Genomic DNA, 17700 nt, shown 5'->3' with positions numbered 1-17700 from the left:
TAGTATGAGATGTCTGCCTACTGCCCACTGTCTGCTAGCCTTGGCCACCCTCCCCCAGGGGCTGCACTGTCTTTGTCCCTCGGCATTACCACTTGCGGGTCACCTGCCCCAGGTAGCTGTAGTAACAATGGTTTCAGAGTCAGAGCCTCAGCCTTCCAGTCTACCTATCTGTAGTTACTGAGTGTGCCTGGTGACAGCCAGCCTGCTTCTCCTTGACCTGTTCCTACTCGGGGGTCAGTAGAGGGAACAAACCAGAGGCCACAGGAAGTGGGTTTACACCAGGGAGCCTTGCTTCTGCCACAGGCACCCATCAGTGTACACACACCATCTGTGTGCACACACACACACCACTCCCCAGCCACCAGTGTGCTGTCATACACGCGCACACACACAGCAGCTCTAAGAAAACATGGCACAGGGGTGAGGAAGATGGAGATGTTTATCTCTTTCAGGTTGAAGGAGGTAGTAGGTACTAGGCCCCCCTCAGAGCGTCAACTCAGCCATGCCTACTCACTGAACTCTGGCCTGGCCTTCCTTTCAAAGCAACCACTCACAAAAGTGGGTGAGCACTCGTCCTGCTGAGGACTCGTGTCAGACTGAGCCTGGACTGGGCCCTTCTGGCTGCCTTGGGCCATGGGGAGGGGCTGGCCCTAGATGTCGGGGTGCACAGCTCTTCCCCAGGCCTGAGGGTCATCACTGTCTGTGCCTTGCACTGAGGGGAGATTCAACTGTACCTGTCACTTCTGTAGCCCGGTCCAGGCTAAGCTGGCAAGGTCTGGCTGTCACCATCCCTGACCACACAAGTAGAGCCTTGCTGTGGGTGGTAGATGCCAGAGCTTAGGACAGACATGAGACCGGTCTCCTTGGATTTCACTGGGACAGGTGGCTCACATGTAAAACAAAATCTTAAAAGAGATATTTTAATGTTATTGAACTCTGTAAATCACAACATCCCTGCTGGTACCTCAGGTCACCTGTCACCAGCACTGTCCTCTCAGAGCACCGGTCCCTTTTGGTCCCACCTGGGATGGAGGGGTGCAGCTGTCAGGTGGCCCTATGGTGTCTTCAATGAAGGCAAGAGTCCTGTATCACTGTTAGCTGGTGTAGCTCAGGTGTCCAGTGAGAGGCCAGGCTAAGGCTCTTTCCAGAATGTGGGCCCCTGGAGCTTGCCTCAGAGGTGTTTAGGCAAGCGAATGAATACAGGTTCGGTGTTCTGCACTCATCCGAGAGCCCATGAGAAGGATCTGCATCCCATGATGAACCCTGCCCACTCCTGGGGGCAGGCAGGACCGCTCGGCTTGCTGGTTGGAGGATTGAAGGTGTGTCTGCCACAGCTTGGCTTCCGAGCTGCCCAGCTACACATCTGTCTCCACCCGCAGCCGCTCCATCCTGCGCACGTTGCCTTCCACGGCCACACGGCTGGTGATGCAGTGAGCAAAGCTCTCGGGAAACCAGCCGGTCTCTCCGTCCCGAAGCCGCTCACCATAAAGCCAGCCTGAATGCAGACAGGAAGATGAGAGAGAGGGAGCCCTCTCGTCTCCGCCTCTGCTCTCGAGGGCTTTAGGGTGTGGGTGATGGTTGGAACTGACCACCCCTCCTGACTCCTGACCAAGGAGGGAGGGCATTGCTCAAAGCCACATGGGCTCCCGAGGGGGTTGGGGACTGCACCAATCGGGGAGTGAACACCTGTTTGTCTCACTTAGGGACCAGAGTGATGAACTCATTTTGATCCCATGGTTTCAGTACCTGTAGTGGTTCCTCCCTTTGGAGAAACTGACTGTGGTGTGTATGTATGGAGGATGCGTGTGGATTCACACACATGTGCACCTGTGGTCAATTCCTCTGGTACTGTCCACTCTGTCTTTTGAGACCGTTTCTCGTCACTATTGGAGCTTGCCAATGGAGCTAGGCTGGCTGATGAAGGGACCCTTAAGACTTGCATGTCTCTGCTTCTCCGGCAATGGGATGCCACCGGCCGTGTGCCACCACACCCCAAATCAGGTCCTTATGCCAACCTACACTCTGCAGCCGTGTCAGGTGTGGCCCCACCCACACTCACCATCCTCTTCCTGCAGGACCAGGACGACGTCTGCCTGTTGCAGTGTGATCTCATCGGCCTGCTTGGCAAAGTATGCCTTGGTGACCTCCACCTGGGGCAGTTCTGGGGGGAAATGGTGAGAGCTAGGCCAAGAGTACTCTATTGCCCTGGGAAGGCAGTGATCCTCCCATGGTACTCTTCCCGGAGCAGTGCTCCCTCGGCAGTCCTCCCTCAACCCCTGTGGTACTCCTCCCTCAGTATTCCCTCTGCTACAGTCCTCCCATGGTACTCTTCCCACAACCCCCATGGTACTCCTCCCGTGGTAGTCCTCCCATTGCAGTCCTCCCACAGCACTCCTCCTGAGGCAGTCATCCTTCAACCCCCACGGTACTCCTCCCTCTGCAGTCCTTCCATTACAGTACTCCTCCCTCAGTACTCCTCTGTGGCAGTCTTGCTGCAGTCCTCCTGCTGCAGTCCTCCTTCAACCCCCATGGCACTTCTCCTGTTGCAGTCCTCCTTCAACCCCCCTCCCTCAGTACTCCTCCCACTGCAGTCCTCCCATGGTACTCTTCCCACAACCTCCGTGGTACTCCTCCCGTGGTAGTACTCCTCCTGCATTAGTCCTCCCATGGTATCCTCCCGCTGCAGTCCTCCCTCAACCCCTGTGGTACTCCTCCATGGCAGTCCTCCTGCAGCACTCCTCCCACTGCAGTCTTCCTTCAACCCCTGTGGTACTCCTCCCTCAGTACTCCTCCCGCTGCAGTCCTTCTTCAACCCCTGTGGTATTCCTCCCTCAGTACTCCTCCCGCTGCAGTCCTCCCACGGCAGTCCTCCTGTAGACGCAGGGCACCAGCTGTCCCAGCACAAGATGGACAGCTTCCCTTGGACGATGACTGGCCTTCCAAGGCTAGGCACCTGGTACCCACAGATAGACTTCTCCCCCTTAAGAGTACACCCAGGGGCAGAGGTAACATTGTGATGGTCCAGTCTTGTTCTATTCCTTGGACCTCAGGCTGTGGTGTAACCCACACTCACCTCCTTTGTTGCTGATGCCCTGCCACTGTCTCTCCTTGTAACTGAGTGCTGTGATCCACCGGGCCCGGTCACTCCTGGAGGGCACAGAGAGTATAGTTGATGCCCTCCTTCCTTCTCGGGGTCCATGAGCCCCTGCTCTATGATCACTGCCTGTTCTGACCTCGCCTACTGTCCTGAGGTTTGCTGTGCTTCAGCCCCTGGCATCGATGTTGGTGCCTGATAGCAGGATGCTCCTGCCTGGGGGCCTTTGCCCGGTGTGCTCTGGCTGAACACCGTTCCTCTGTGTTTGCTGCCCCATTGCCTCCCTCCCTTGGGGTCTAGACCTAAGCGCTACCTCGACAATGTGCCCATCAGTCACGTGCACGCCTGTCCCTTTTTCTGCTTGAAGCTTCCTCCCCGATTACTGGACAGTACAGCCATTCATTTCTTTGCTGTGTTTTGCTTACCGGCCCTGCCTGGCCGACTAGTAAAGCTCTCAGAAAACAGCTCGGCATGTCCCACCCCTGCGCATGCGCTCCTCTCCAGGTAGGCCCCGTATCTTACGCGGAGTCAGAAGACAGCAGTATCTGCTCCTGGCGGCCCTCGCTGTTGTGTAGCAGGTTCACTTGGAAAGGGTAGGGCACGGAAGAGCTGCGGCTGCTGCCTCCTGGCAGTGGGAGCTCCGAGGGTTCCACCTTCCTGACCTGCACGTGGTCTAGCTGCGCGTAGTCTTGGACCAAGTAACTTTCCTCACTGTGGGGACACAGGAGACTCATCAGGGACTTTCCTGCCAGGGTCAGTTGACCACAAAAGGGCTCCTAACGCTTGTCTCCTGGGCCTGGAGACGGAACTCTCAGGAGCTTCCGAGGCCAAGGAGGGAAACCCCAGCCTGCAGAAGGCAGTGACCTGATGGAGTCCCTAGCCACCTCAGATCAACTGAGGTATAGCACCGAATGCCAAGGTCGGAGGGGTTCAGAGCCGCTCTCCATCCGTCCTAACTCCCAGCCGTTCTCTAGCCTGACACCCGCAGCACAGTGCCTACCTTTTCTTCTTGGTGACAACCAGGACGTCATTGAATAGGAACAGGTAGCACGTGGGTCGGCTAGCAATTTTCCTAAAGATACTGGATTCTTCCAAGAGGAGGAGCTCTCCACGTTTCAGTAACCAGCGAGAGGCAGAGATGAGTGGGAGGGACTGGGGATAGAGCGGACAGACGGACAGATGAAGGAGATGGGCACAGCGAGGTGGGGGTGGTGTGGCAGGGATAGTCACTGCCTCCCTGAATTGAGATTGCTGTCCCTGTTAGGACGGAACCTTAATGGATGGCCACTGAGATGTCCCAAAGGTACTGTGTTCTACCTATAACAGGACAGCTGGGGTCAGCCCTGATTTTCTGGGCATTTGTGGAATGTTCTAGCCTAAGCTGGGGGCCGGGACAGTCCTGGAGAGGCTCTTAGTCAGGGATGCTTAGGCCTCATTTCCCACATGGAGTCCAAGGCCCAAGAAGATCAACAGCCCTAGCTGCCCTCCCTCCTCCTGTAGGTCCCCCTCCCCCAACTCCCCGCAAGGCCTCTTGCACTAGCCTGTGTCTCCTAAGACGTAGACTGCAGAGTGAGGTGTGGGGTTGGCGGGGCACCTACCTTGACCTTACCGAAGTCCAGCTGCATGTGCAGTGTGTACATCTGCTCTGTGCGCTCCATCTTGTGGGCCCCCTCGTTACATTGTTTCACCAGCTGTGTGCGGGGGCGGGGTTTAGTTTACTTGGTTTGGTCCACAGGGTGCCAGGGTTGAGTTTACAGGGATTAGTCCTCAGGGTGCCTCCCTTCCTTCCCTAGATCTAGTCCCTTTTCCTCTCAGCACTACAGACCCGCCCCACTCAGGGTCTCCTGTCAAGAGAAGCTGCCTTACCTTGCTGATGGCCTTCAGGGCACGGCTGGCGGCTTTATACCGTTCGGGATGGCCTTGTGTCTTCAGGCAGAGTGTCTGGAGGAGAGAGTAGTTGGGAAGCACCTGAGCCCCTCCCAGGAAGGCCCTACGTGGGGCAGAATCTGGAAGTGTGAGAGAGGGTCCTGTTGGGGCCCACCAGTATGTCCTCAGCCCACAGATGGCCTCTGAACCTCTGGGGCCAAGCCAGGCAAGGAGAGCTGGTACCACAGATATTGCCCCTGCCATTCTGGGGAATCGCAGTGTGGGACCCAGAAGCACTCTTTCTGTAGGGTGCGGGGTGTACGGGTACATGCCTAAGTGTGTGTCTGCAGGCTACAGTATCATGTGAGCGACCGCCCTGTGAGCAAGATTAATCACACCGCCTGAGTTGTAATTACCCAGTGACAGATCTGGGAGAGTGAGGAAAGAGGTCAGAGAGGCAACACTGAAGGCGGAGCCTCCAGGTGGGTTCCCACGGCAACAGCAACACCCAGGCCTCTCCGGGTACTCACATCCGTCAGCAGCGGCAGCCGGGTCACCCTCTGCATGGGGAGAATCAGGAAGGAGATCATGGGCAGGCCCCCACACGCAGGCAGTTTCTCGATCTCCCTCAGAACTTCCCGGAAGACTGTGTTGCTGTTCCTGCAACACGGGGCACTGAGTCACTCTGACTTTTGGGCGGAGGTCGGGCGGGTGGGACGGACCTGTGTGGGGTGGGCTGGGAGCACAGAGGGCCCACTCACGACAGCTTCTGCAGGGTGCGCTGCTGATAGACCTCGTTGGAGCAGTAGGCGATGTAAGGGTGGAAGTGGTTCTCGGCATGGTCCTCCAAGATGTCGCTGATGTCCTCCACGCACACCTGAGCTTTGTGCCGCTGCTCCAGGGCTTCAAAGAACCTGCAGCGGCATCGAAGTGAGGCGAGGTTGGGGAAGCCAAGCCTCAGTTTTGGTGGGCATGTGCACACACCTACACAGACTCACATATATAGACAAAAATGGCTGCACAGGCCACTCTCGGAGGCAGTATGTAGCAGGTGCCTAGTGGGTCAGGCAGAACCTTGTGTAGGCTAGGTCACATTTTCCTTCAGAGGGCTGTCCCGCAACCCTGAGGGGACCCTGTGACAGATCAGCTCTTCATACTGCCTTTGTTAACACCCACCCCTATGCGTGTCCCTGGGTGTGAGCTCAAGCAATCCTATGATACACTGGGGCCCTAAGGGACCCAGGGAGAGCCACCTCTCTCTAGGGATGGCTCTTGAAACTGAGGTGATTCTGCCAGCCAAGTTCCCTGCAAGGTTTCACAAACTGTCCACGCGCACGGAGTCCAGCCCATACGGGAACGAGCTGAGAGGCCTGTGCTCTTGGCGGAGGTCCCAGAGAAACCTCTAGCCTGACTCCAGTGAGTCAGGCAGGATGGTAACAAGGTGAACAAGTGACCTCAGAGGTTTGCCCAGGATCTCTAGGTCTTGGCTGCCTGGTGTGCGGGGTCAGTGGCCGATCCTTAGCTATGTCCACCTCTCTAGGCCCTGGCTCAGACAGCTGGGAGAACTCCATGTGTCAGAGAAGACCTCTCCCAGGCTTGGATATGGGCCTGGGCCCTTTGGACCTGACAGACCCTCAGATCTCATTTCCTATAAGGAAGTGCACTCTGAGAACCACTGGCCCTTGGGAAACTCTAGTAGGGAGGCTCAGAAGCGCATGGCCCCATAAATGAACAGAAGATAAGGCTACCTGGACACAGGCCCACCATGCACAAGTTGGCAGGCTAGTCCACTCAGCCGAAATGAGTTAATTCCTAGGGTTTCCTGGAAAGGTCTACAAGGGCCAGCCTCCCGCCACTGGCCCGAAATAGCGCCAATTCTCAAAGGAGACCACTGTGAATGGCTAGGGAGGAGGCTAGAGAGTTGCAGCCCAGGACAGCGATGGCCACGCTGGGCAATCAAGAGGCTGCACGGCATCAAAGGACCACACTGGGGGCAGGAATCTGCATGAGGGTCACCCACTTCCCGGGACCCTTCCCCTCCAATGAGTCATGTGTGGGTAATTTCCAGAGCCTGCTGCTGAATCCCTTACAGGAAGCCTCTGTCTCCAGGGATGTGACAGTCCTGTCCCCTGTCTAAATTTCTCAGAAACTTCCTGAGGGAGAGGGCACCCACAGCAGCAGGCTGAGTGGACTCAGCAAGTGGGCCTGACCCTGACACCCAGGAGCCAGCATCCTGTTTGGAGGCCCAGCCTGTGAGCTAACACCCAGTGACCTACTCTTTTTGATCCCACCGGGCCCAGGCACCAGCCTCATTGGACAAACAGTGAAGCCAAGGCTAAAGGAATTGGGAGGTCTGGGGTCTCCTGGGTCGCAGCAGTAGCAAGGTCGCATGCACACAAGTGTGTGCAAACACATATAAGAAGTCACTATGCCCAGTGCTGAGGCGAGAGATCCACTGGTAGTGTGCAAGGATACATATGCATGCATGCACATGTACAGAGCATGCAGACGTGCTTGCATGTACATACAAGATAGACACGCCCTCATCAGCCTGCAGCTGCATGCTTGGACCTCCTCTGATTATAAGCCCTTGAACCAGAGCCCAGTTTGGCCACCAAACACTGCTGGGAAGAACATGACCTGGGGTTGCAACTTGAGGCTTTCACCAGGCTGGGTGGGTGAGGATTCTGTGGGTTCTCTTGCTGCCCAGGGCTGGGGAGAGATACCCATGGGTAGTATGGGGTTATACACAAGAGAAGTGTTCCCCTTCTCCTGAGAGAGAGTCTAGGATGCCCACTAGCACGGTGTCCCCATAGCCAAACCTCCAGGGCTTTTATAGGTTGTTATGCCTTCTCTCAGGCCAACGGCTGCTCCAAGCTTCCCATGATGGGTGCAACCCAGGGCACACCCAGAGCTCACTGATATCACTGCAGGGATAAAAGCATCTTTGAGGCAGGGTAAAGTAGCATCTTTGAGGACCCAGGGGACGTAGGTGTGGAAGGACAGGAAAGCTCACTTCTGACTGGCAGCCAGCACATCCGAGATGTTGGAGAAGAGGTGGTGGTGTTCCGTCTGCGTCATGGTGGTCTTCAGCTCTTGGGACTGTAGGAATTCATTCACCAGGATCTTCAGGCTGTGCAGATAGGAGAACTCAGACGTGAGGATCTCGAAGATGGCCTGCGGGGGAAGACAGAAGACGGTGCTCAGAATGATGGATGTGCTTGCTCTAGGAGGGAGGGGAGACTGAGGTGTGGGGCTCCTTCAGAGGGCTGTCATGATGGCTGCCCGAATAGGCTACAAGTCCGTATCTCTGTGTTTGCTGCCTCACCAACTCAAGCTGCACAGAAGTGGCCAGGACTTTGCTTTGGGGGGTAGTGGGGAGGAGTGAACACAGGGGCGAGCATTCTACCACGGAACCATTTTCCTCATCCCTGGCCAGGACTCTAGTCCTTCCCTGATGCTGCTTGAGGACTTAAAAGGCAGTGAAGGGGTTCGTTCGGCCCTCAGCCATCATTGTACCTGGCCAAGGTAGTGTGGTGGTGGTGGGTTTACCACTCTTGTTTCTAATTTCCAGGGCACTGTGTGGCCCGCTCCCTGTCTAAGGACAAGGGCTCGGGCTGTAGCCTGTTCAGCACACCACGCCTGGTGGCCTTACCTCCTGTCTCTTCAGCTCTTCCACTGACAGTGTGTCCAGGATACCTGACTCCAGCACCTGAGGAGAGCATGGGCCAATGAGCTATGTGTCACAGGTCCTACAGATGAAGTGGTCCCCACCTCCACCCATCCCCCAGGAGCACAGAGCAGACTGGAGGGACGGAGGGAGGAGCCCCGGGCAAAGCAGCCGCCATCAGAAACTTTCAACTATGTTGCCTCAGCTTATCTTCCCAGGATAATGCTACTCCATCTGTAGAGCCCTAGGCCAGGTCAGGAAGGTGGACAGGGAGTCCAGAGGAACAGTGAGTCAGACTCCACCTGGGCAGCTGAGTCAGAGTCTTGTCAGGGGAAGGTACAGACTGTTATCACTTGCACTCTGCACGCCCGTGGGGCCAGTGGTCCCAGACTGCCTTAGAGTGGCTCCTTCATACCTATCGCAGTAGAGCAAGCCAGGGCAGGCTGGACTGACACAATGTGTCTGCGGAACAGAGAACTGGATCCATTTGTACTCTCCTACCCACAGGCTGGAGAGAGGTTCTGTCAACGGTGCGTGGGCCCTCTGAAGCTTTCGAGCTTGGGTAAGTCAGGCTTGAAATACTGGGCCATGTTATGGGGTACAGTGTGCTGGGCCCCATCCCAGATGTGGGGGGAAATCACCTCCTCCCTGCTCCCGGTTTCTAGCACCTAGCAGGATAATACGTTGCACTAAAATTTATTGAGGAACGTTTTCTGCTCACCCCAGCTGCTACTCTGCTACACAGTCCAAGCCACCCTCTTGCCTGGGCACACACACACACACACACACACACACACACACACACACACACACACACACACACACACACACACACACCTACACCTCGTTCTGCGGGCCCTGCCAGTTCTCACTCCAAGCAGGAAACAGAACCAGATCTGCACGCCCCAACTGTCTCTCAGTCATTTCTTTCACACATAGCCCGGTAGAATCAAAGTTCCAGAAGCTTGTAATTTAGCAATCAGGTTTACATGTTAATTTCTCAATCCGCGATTCATCTACCCAATAAATTCACTGCCAACTTGATAAAGATACAAACTGCCCACCTAGACAAAATAAAGATCGATCTAGTTCATCTAAATCAGAACCATCCTCCCTCCGTAGACTCCACCTTGATCTCTCTCCTTCCTTACAAAAATTTTGTCCCCGCCCCACTCTTTACTGTCCAATCATGTATCGCCTTGACACCAACCTACAATAATAAATGTATACTTGTGCACGTTTATTTAAACTCGTGAGGCACACAGTCTGCCCTGCTGTAGCCCTCCCCAGCTGGGGTCCCACACCTCCATGAGCCACAGGCAGGCAAAGACACTCTGTTGTACTGAAATGAAGGGAAAGCTAGGTCTACTATCCCTTTGCCTGCCACACCCACAGGCTGCAGGGGACAGGCCTCTCATGCCTCTAACAGCAGCTACCACATCCCTCATGCAGTAGCCCCTGTGTGCTGGGGACTACCACCCTGATCCTGCTTTTGACTGAGCCCTCAAAGCTTGGACAGGACTCCATTTTCAGATGCGGGGAAATGTGGGGAGAGTGGAGAGGCTACCCTCCTTAAGTCTCTGTTTCTCTGTGACCCTTTCCTGCCCAAGAGAGATGATGGTCCTAGGAAAGGGGCTCCTTTTGGGTCAGACTGAGCAGGGCCTCCTGCCACACAGACAGAGGACAACTCACTTTACAGCTCTACTTCTAGTGGAGGGCAAACTGTGTATCCCTGGGGCTCTAGAATCTGTTTGAACTCCCTCTAAGGACCTGGGCCACCACAAGGTGGGAGAAGGAAAGCCATGGGGCCCCCTGCTGTACCTGGGTCCTCTTGGGTGTTCAGGATGGGTGTGGGACTCCTTACCTCTGGGAGCTGGCTCCAGGTGAGCTGAGCAGGGCGATAGGTCTTAACCACAATGGTGGTGTCCCCTCTCTGAGTGCCCCCAGAGCTGGAGGGCTCATCCAGTATGTCATCATCAGACTCGTGACTAGTATTCAAACCCCGCTCTCGGATCTCCTGGTAAAGTTGAGGGTCTGGGGAGAGAAGAGCCACCTGTCTGCAGGAGGGTCTGGGGGTGGCATGACCCTCCCAAAGGCCCCACAAAGTTCTCAAAAACATGCAGGCTCCGCCGTGACCCACTGGGTCCTACAGTGGTGCGAGACCAGCCTGGAAGAGTGTAGCAGCCCGGTGTAGAATGTAGCACTGCAGGTCAGGGCCAAGCGGACCAACCAGAGCCCTGTGCGGCCAGCTATGCCTGGTCTGACAGAGGAAGGAAGGCTGGGGTACTCAGGTGGGGCCTGAGTATGCTGGTTGCCGCCCAAAGCCAACAATACCACCAGCCTAGTCTGGCATGGGCCAACCTGGTTGAGGGCACCTCTGAGCCCATGCAGTTGCAATGGTTCTGAGACCCGAACAGTACTGCAGCTCCACACAGGGAGTTTCCCAGAGATGACCAGGAGGGAGGGACATTCTTACTGGAGTCACTGTGTCTTGGAACCTCTCAGGCTCTAAGCCTCACAGCCTTGGTGGGACCAGGTAGACACAACAACCCAGGCTATTACTTCCCCACAAACTGCAGCACCCAGGATGCGTTCCTCAGACTGGGAATATTCCATGCCAAGAACAGAGATGAGCGTCTGCCTCTCTGGAGGCCTGATGCCTATAATCGAACCCAGGTCTCATCAGATACTCGAGATAGTGGGGAGCTGGTCTGTCCTTGGGTCACATAGGGACCCAAGGGAATTCTGCTAGTCACATCAACAACTGGGGTCTGTGTTCAATGTCCTGCCCAGTCTGACCTCATCTTCTCAGACCCATGCGGTCCCCAGGTTGGCCCTTCCTGGCCACACTCAGCCCTCAGCTTCCTCAGGAACCACTTACCATCTTTGAACGAGCCCTTGTTTGCGCGTTTCCAAGTTTTCTGCAGACAAGAAATAGAAACCCCAGCAGTCAGTAGAGAGGGAGGTGTGGGTCAGCTTCCTTTCTGTTGCTATGGTAGCCCAGATGGTAAGAGAGTGCCCAATGGGAGTGGGCTTTGCTGACGAGAGTGCTCATTAAACGTTAGCTTCACAAAGTAGAGACCATGATGGGTAGAAGTTGGAGCTCAGGAGTTACCTGACAATGGGGCATGATGGGAATAGAGCAGGGGACTGGAGAAAACCAAAGTATGCAGACTACTGCTGATTAGTCTGGCTCTGGTATAGGTTGAGGCCTCAGAAACTGAGGGAGGGAATTGGAAGGACTGAGCTCTAGGGAATCCCCACTCCTGGCTGGGATACTAGGTTTTCAGAGGCACACTGGTTCCAGGAAAGAAAGTTGCTTCTGGTTCCTTAGAACCAGTTGGGGCCTAAAACACTCTGCTTACACATGTATTCATGTGTGCGTGTGTCTGTGTGTGTGTTGTGTCTATGTGTCTGTGTGTCTCTATCTGTGTGTACATGTTTGTGTGTGTCTATGTCTCTGTGTGCCTATGTGTCTTTGTGTGTGTTTTGTCTGTGTGTGTGTTTGTGTGAGCCTGACTATGTGTCTGTGTGTGTGTGTGTCTCTGTGTTATGTGTCTCTGTGTTGTGTCTATGTGTGTGTGTGTGTTATGTCTATGTGTCTGTGTGTCTCTTGGTATGAGTGTCTGTGTGAGTGTGTGTGTGTCTCTATGTGTTATGTATGTGTCTCTGTGTTGTGTCTATGTGTGTGTGTGTGTGTGTTATGTCTATGTGTCTGAGTGTCTCCATATGAATGTCTCTGTATGGGTGTGTCTCTGTGTATGTTGTGTCTGTGTGTGTGCATCTCCGTATGAGTGTCTCCATGTGTGTGTCTCTATGTGTTGTGTACGTGTCTCTATGTGTGCGACACTCTCAGCTGAGCCTAGCTTAGCTCCTTTTCACCCATCCCCAAACCCCTTCTCTCTTCCCTTCTGAATCCTTCCCCAGTCCCTACCTAAGCCCTCCTGGTTCTGAGACCATGGGGAGCCCTCTCGTCCTTGTGCCTCCTGCTCAGTCACCTGCCAGCCCTCAACACCCTCGCACAGCCCTCTTGGCGTGGGGCAGCCCCAGGCTGGCACCCCAGTCTGAGGCAGGCAGCAGACGCTCAGGGTTGGGTGCTGAAGATGGACTCATTACTGAGTTGAGCCATGGATGAGTGAGACCTTGGCAGGCCTGGTGGTGCCACTGGTCCCACTCCTGCGGACCCAGGCATCGTGGGTAATGTGGCACGGGATGTGTGAGAAAGAATGGTGGCCAGCACCACAGACAGGCCTTGCCTTGGCCGTTACTGGCTTTCATAGAAGCTGTGTGCTGGCGGCTATCGTGCTGATGCCCAAGTAAGCATACTCTTCCCATGATGCTGAGTGCAGCTCTAAGCGTGCTCTTCCCATGATTCTGCATATAGCTCTAAGCATGCTGTTCCCATGGTCTTCCCATGATGCTGTGTGCAGTTGTAAGCGTGCTCTTCCCATGATGCTACATACAGCTCTAAGTGTGCACTTCCCATGATGCCAAGTGCAGCTCTAAACACAGTTTTCCCATGTTGCTGCAAACAGCTCTAAGCATGTTCTTCCCATGATGCTGCATGCAGCTCTAGGCAACAGAGGGCACGTACTCGTCTTTGGAGCACGCTACAGCTAGATGGCGGCCATCTTCACTTAGATATGGGGAAACTGAGGCTCACGAGTGTTAGGAATCTGTGAGGGGTCCAAAAGCCACAAAGGGGGCTAGAGAGATGGCTCAGTGGTTAAGAGCACTGCCTGCTCTTCCAGAGATTTCTGGTTCAATTCCCAGCAACCACATGGTGGCTCACAACCATCTGTAATGAGATCTGATGCCTTCTTCTGGTGTGTCTGAAGACAGCGACAGTGTACTCATAGACATAAAATTTAAAAAAGAAAAAAAAAAGCCAAAAAGGCCCATCTTAGGCCATGGAAGTTGGCTGAGCCCTGTGCCTGGGATGTCCCTGAGCAAATCTGAGGGAAACACCTGGCAGAGAGGCCCAGAAGCCTCTTAGCTCTATATCCTGGGAAGCCTTGAATGACTGTTAAACAGAGATTCTCCCATCTGACCCCAATGAGCAGGATGAGGGGGCAGGAGGTTGGAGGGGGGCACTATCTGACCATGGCCTTCCTGCCCAGTGGCTGTCTGTCTGACAGATACCTTGGAGACCCAAAGAGTCAGGACCCCATTATTTCTGAACAGCCTGGTCTACCCGATAGTTAGGGGACGAGCTGTGCCCACCCGGGGCAGGCAGGGAAGCAGCAGGCCACCCACTGACCCTCCTTATCCCACTGGCAGCCTGAGCCTGGCCTCGCTGAAAATGTCATCAGACAGACTGGCTCCCTGCTTGGGTTCAAGAATGGCTGGTTCCCTCTGCTGTCCACTCTGGATGGAAGCAGGGATGGTAGAGTCCCAAGAACCTGACTCAACCTCCTCCAGCCGCAGCAATGAGATCTGCGTGGATTCCGTTAAACTAAGATGGCCAGGAGCCTGTACCCAGCAAGGCTCAGTAACAGCGGCCATTTGTGATGTCAAGTGTGAGAGACACAGGACCAGGCTGGCTCCCTGCCTGTGAACCCCGGAGCCCCTAGACACACTGCCCACCCTGCTGTCAGGGCAGACCCCTACGTACCTTATTTTTGGCTGGGTGCCGGGCAGGAGGCTGAGCAGCCTCCTCAGCGAGGGCCTGGAGCTTGGGGCCGAGGCGGACTGAGTCCTCCTTGCTACTGGGTGGCCCCAGGCCTTTCATGGCTGCCCTGTAGGATTGGTTCCTCAGGTTGCGTTTCAGGTTCCCGCCTGTGACGGCGTCCATGTCCATATCATCCAGAGAGAAACTGGGGGCTGGGTGGAGCTGAGGAGTCCGCCTCAAGGCCTCCTTGCTGAGCACAGCTGCCCCAAAGCTCTGGTGGCGGGCCGGCGACTTGGTCTTGGCCTTGCTGGCCACCGCCAAGCTCTTGGGGATGAGCTGCTGCGTGCCCATCTTGAGGGCTGCAGGGCTTTGCGTGCTGAGAATGATGGGCCGAGGCTCCTCATCTCCAGGCGGTGGCGGCTGTAAGGATTCTGGGGCATCGGGCTCAAAGGCAGCGTTGGCTCTGGCTTTCAAGGAACCCCGGACCATGGGGAGTCCAGGCACAGGGTTCCCATTGGCATCAAGTCGCAGCTCCGCGTGGAAGCGGTACTCCAGTAGTTTCTCATCCAGGGAGCTGTCAGAATGCCTCTGGGACATTGCTGGTGACAGAGGAGGCCTAGAGAGAGGCAAGCAAGAGGTGAAAGGCTCAGAGGGGCCTTCTGCATGCAGCCTACCTGTGTCCAATCCTGCTTCTGTTTAACATCCTCACCTAACAGCTCCCAGGCAAGGACAGGGAAAAAAGGGCTCGCTGTGGCTGGTTACCGGGACCCTTCTCCCGGGAGATGGCATAGCTGGGCTTTATCTGAGGATGGAGGTTATATGCCTCAGGCAGGCAGGTATTCTGTGAGGTGAAGGGCCTGCTGGTGTGTGGCTGGAATGCGCCTCAGGGACCACCCTGATATCCCTGATACAACTACTAGGTCCTGGGCAGGGGTACGAATCAGGGCAGATCTGTGGCTGGGCCCAGAAGCTACATAGACCAGGACCAGAATTCCAGCTGGGCCCCTTAATCCTACATAGGCACTTTGTGTATGTGTAATGGGGTCCTGGTTCAACTATGGTCTCCTGAGACTGTGGCAGATGCCGTGGATGTGACCGTGGCCCTGCCTGGCTCTGCACTCTTGCTAAGGGAACGCCGACCCTGAGAACATGAGAAAGAGCAAGCAAGATGGACGGTAGAAAGGGAGGACTCTCCACCCGACCGTGGCCTTCTGCTCAGTGGCTTTTCACAACAGAAGCAGCAGAGCCAGGATCCAAGCAAAGCCTGGCTGCTTCCCTTTCTCCTGGCCAAGCAGTTTCCACAGTGCCAAGGCTAGTTCCGAAGCCTACCCTCACTGCACTCTCCAATACACATTTGCACTTTCTGGAGTTGGGGTCCACAATCCCAGTCTTGGGAGACCCAAGGTGAACCCTGGGCCAGAGAACAGGTGAGAGAGTAGCAGCCTGAGAGTCATGGCTGTGGGGGTTCACTGCCTGGTGACAGCCACCGCTGATATGCGTTTCCTCAGCCACTCCACCGGTCCATCCCAGCAGCCCATGTACCCGAGGCCTGTCTCTGACTCCTTCACTGTCAGCATTGACTTGCCCCAAGCCTGCCACCCTAGCCCACCCATTGCAGGCTTTCCTGAGCAGTGGTTTCCAGAATGTTCTATTCCTTCAGCACTAACGTTTTCTGTTCCTTTGGTACAACACAGTCTAAGGCTGCCTTTGGCTAACAGGAGAGAGGTGACTGGGAGGAAGAAGTGCCCCTCCTGGGCAGGGAATCCTAGAGACTGAGGTGAACAGAGCTATGGTCTGGATACAGCAGGAACCAGCATAAGGGCTGTTCTGGAAGCACTGTGTGGGGACCAGTCATTGACACTGACCAATCTGCTGAGGGTCAACTGTCCACGGCGCTACCACTTACCTCCGTGACTGGGGGTCCTCCACACTTGTCAGGAGCTGCCCTGTTGGGGGGCTGGAAACCTGGTGTCCTCAATGATTAAAGACGCCACCTCTTGGTTTCAATCTTCAACTCTGTAAAATGGGTTCAGTAAGAACAATGTCCTCACCTGAGGATATCCTAACGGGTTCCTAAATGCAGACATCCATTAAAACATCTCCACGCAAGGCCCTGGGTTCGGTCCCCAGCTCCGGAAAGAAAAAAAAAGAAAAAAAAATCTCCAAGTGGCTGCAAGGGGCCATAAGACAGCAGCTAAAGCCTTTCTGAACCAAACAGCATCCCTGGTGTCTGACACTGCCCTGATAAGACAGGCCAGCACTCAAGAGACTCTGTAGGAGTTTCCATGGGAAAACTTCCTTTCGAAAAGAGAATCCCTCTACCCCCTTTTCCCTAAAAACAAAGGAACCATCACAGGAAGCCTTTTTATGCGCTCAGAACTCTGTATAGGTTGAAATGACTTGAGCCTAGAGGTACCCCACAAAATCTCAGCACCGAAGAGGCTGGGGCAGGAGGCTCTTGAGTTCGAGGCCAGCCTGGGTCACATACAGAGTGAGACCATCTCATCAAGACTCAACGACCCCAAGGGCCAATTGATAAAGAGTCTTGGTTAAAGGAACCCACGTCACTTGCCTACATCACAGGTGAGGATCTAGGCTCACGTTGGCCACGATGACCCCTTGTCATTTGCCCTGGGCACTGTCCCAGGATCAGCTTGCGGGGTGTACCTACCTGTCCTGCCTGACAGACGGACTGAACTAGATGGGAAGGGACAGTAACCCCTTACCCGACCTGAGTCGGGTGGGGACCAGGGCTGTTTGGATGGGTTCAGGGACTCTCAGGCCTTCAGGAAGCTCATACCCACCCTGGAGCTCCAGGTAGGTCACGCAGCTCCATCCTACCCCACATTCCAGACCCCAGAACGGTGCCAAGACTGCCCGGTAGTCCCTCCGGTCCTTGAAGGGGACAGGGCAGGACTGGCCATGCTGCTCATACTGAGCCACATGGCTAGAGCAAGGGCAAGCACCCAGGAGGCTGGTCATGTCGCAGCTCACCCCCGGAAGCCCCAGGTTCTTCTAGCATTTAGCTCTCGGCTAAAATTATCCCAAGAAATTGTGTGCAGCTGAGCCTAGCTGGCCCCAGGGAGGGGCAGGCTGGGGCCTAGTACCCCAAGGGAGGTTGCATTCCTAAGGACATTCCAAGTCGAAGTCCCGGTCACACCAGGCCTCCCCCGGGAGCTGGCATCTGTCACACACGTGCGGGTCCCACGCCCTTATTAAATTTGTCTGGTTTACCGAAGCCTGGAGATGTTAGCTTAGCTGTCTTCGGATGGCCTAGAACGGACTCCTCGCTGCCGATCCGCTTACACAGGGATCATTTTCAATAAGAAAGAACAGACCACACAGAAGGGTTTGCCTCCTCTCCTACCAGCAAACAACCATCCTTCCTGAGCTCATGCTTGCAGGACAGTGTGGCCCCTGGCAGGCGGTGGCCTCACCCAGCGGAGGGCAAAGTCCATT

The 17700-nt window shown here is 55.3% G+C and overlaps 1 protein-coding gene across 2 annotated transcripts; it reads right to left on the bottom strand.

Annotated features, from left to right (window-relative positions):
* Positions 1 to 894: 894 nt before the first annotated feature.
* Arhgef16 (Rho guanine nucleotide exchange factor 16) lies at positions 895 to 16290 on the bottom strand. 2 transcript variants are annotated; one of them, XM_032893604.1, is made up of 15 exons: positions 16148 to 16290; positions 14245 to 14857; positions 11512 to 11551; positions 10495 to 10664; positions 8616 to 8672; positions 7977 to 8137; positions 5722 to 5874; positions 5491 to 5620; positions 4961 to 5035; positions 4693 to 4785; positions 4095 to 4246; positions 3617 to 3805; positions 3074 to 3147; positions 2060 to 2181; positions 895 to 1495 (listed from the first exon to the last, which is right to left on the bottom strand). In XM_032893604.1, exons 2-15 carry the CDS (start codon positions 14836 to 14838, stop codon positions 1220 to 1222), a joined length of 2286 nt encoding a protein of 761 aa, XP_032749495.1. In that variant the 5' UTR covers positions 14839 to 14857; positions 16148 to 16290; the 3' UTR covers positions 895 to 1219. The 2 variants fall into 2 exon arrangements, with proteins under 2 accessions (XP_032749495.1, XP_032749503.1); XM_032893612.1 differs by having other exon boundaries at positions 2060 to 2161; positions 16148 to 16289.
* Positions 16291 to 17700: the final 1410 nt, after the last annotated feature.

Source organism: Rattus rattus, chromosome 1 (genome assembly GCF_011064425.1).
Source record: "Rattus rattus isolate New Zealand chromosome 1, Rrattus_CSIRO_v1, whole genome shotgun sequence".
Taxonomy (NCBI): Eukaryota; Metazoa; Chordata; class Mammalia; order Rodentia; family Muridae; genus Rattus; species Rattus rattus.
The sequence above is the reverse complement of the archived record's forward strand: the minus strand, read 5'-3'. Positions and strand labels throughout refer to the sequence as shown.

Bases quoted from the DNA above. Each gene is read 5' to 3' on its own strand.
- Arhgef16 (XM_032893604.1), bottom strand. From the start codon at position 14,838: ATGTCCCAGAGGCATTCTGACAGCTCCCTGGATGAGAAACTACTGGAG. The intron at 11,552-14,244 runs GTACGTAGGGGT...TCTTGTCTGCAG, and splicing joins GGCACCCAGCCAAAAATAAG to AAAACTTGGAAACGCGCAAA. The intron at 2,182-3,073 runs GTGAGTGTGGGT...CTCTTGGCCTAG, and splicing joins GGGCATCAGCAACAAAGGAG to CTCTCACCATTTCCCCCCAG.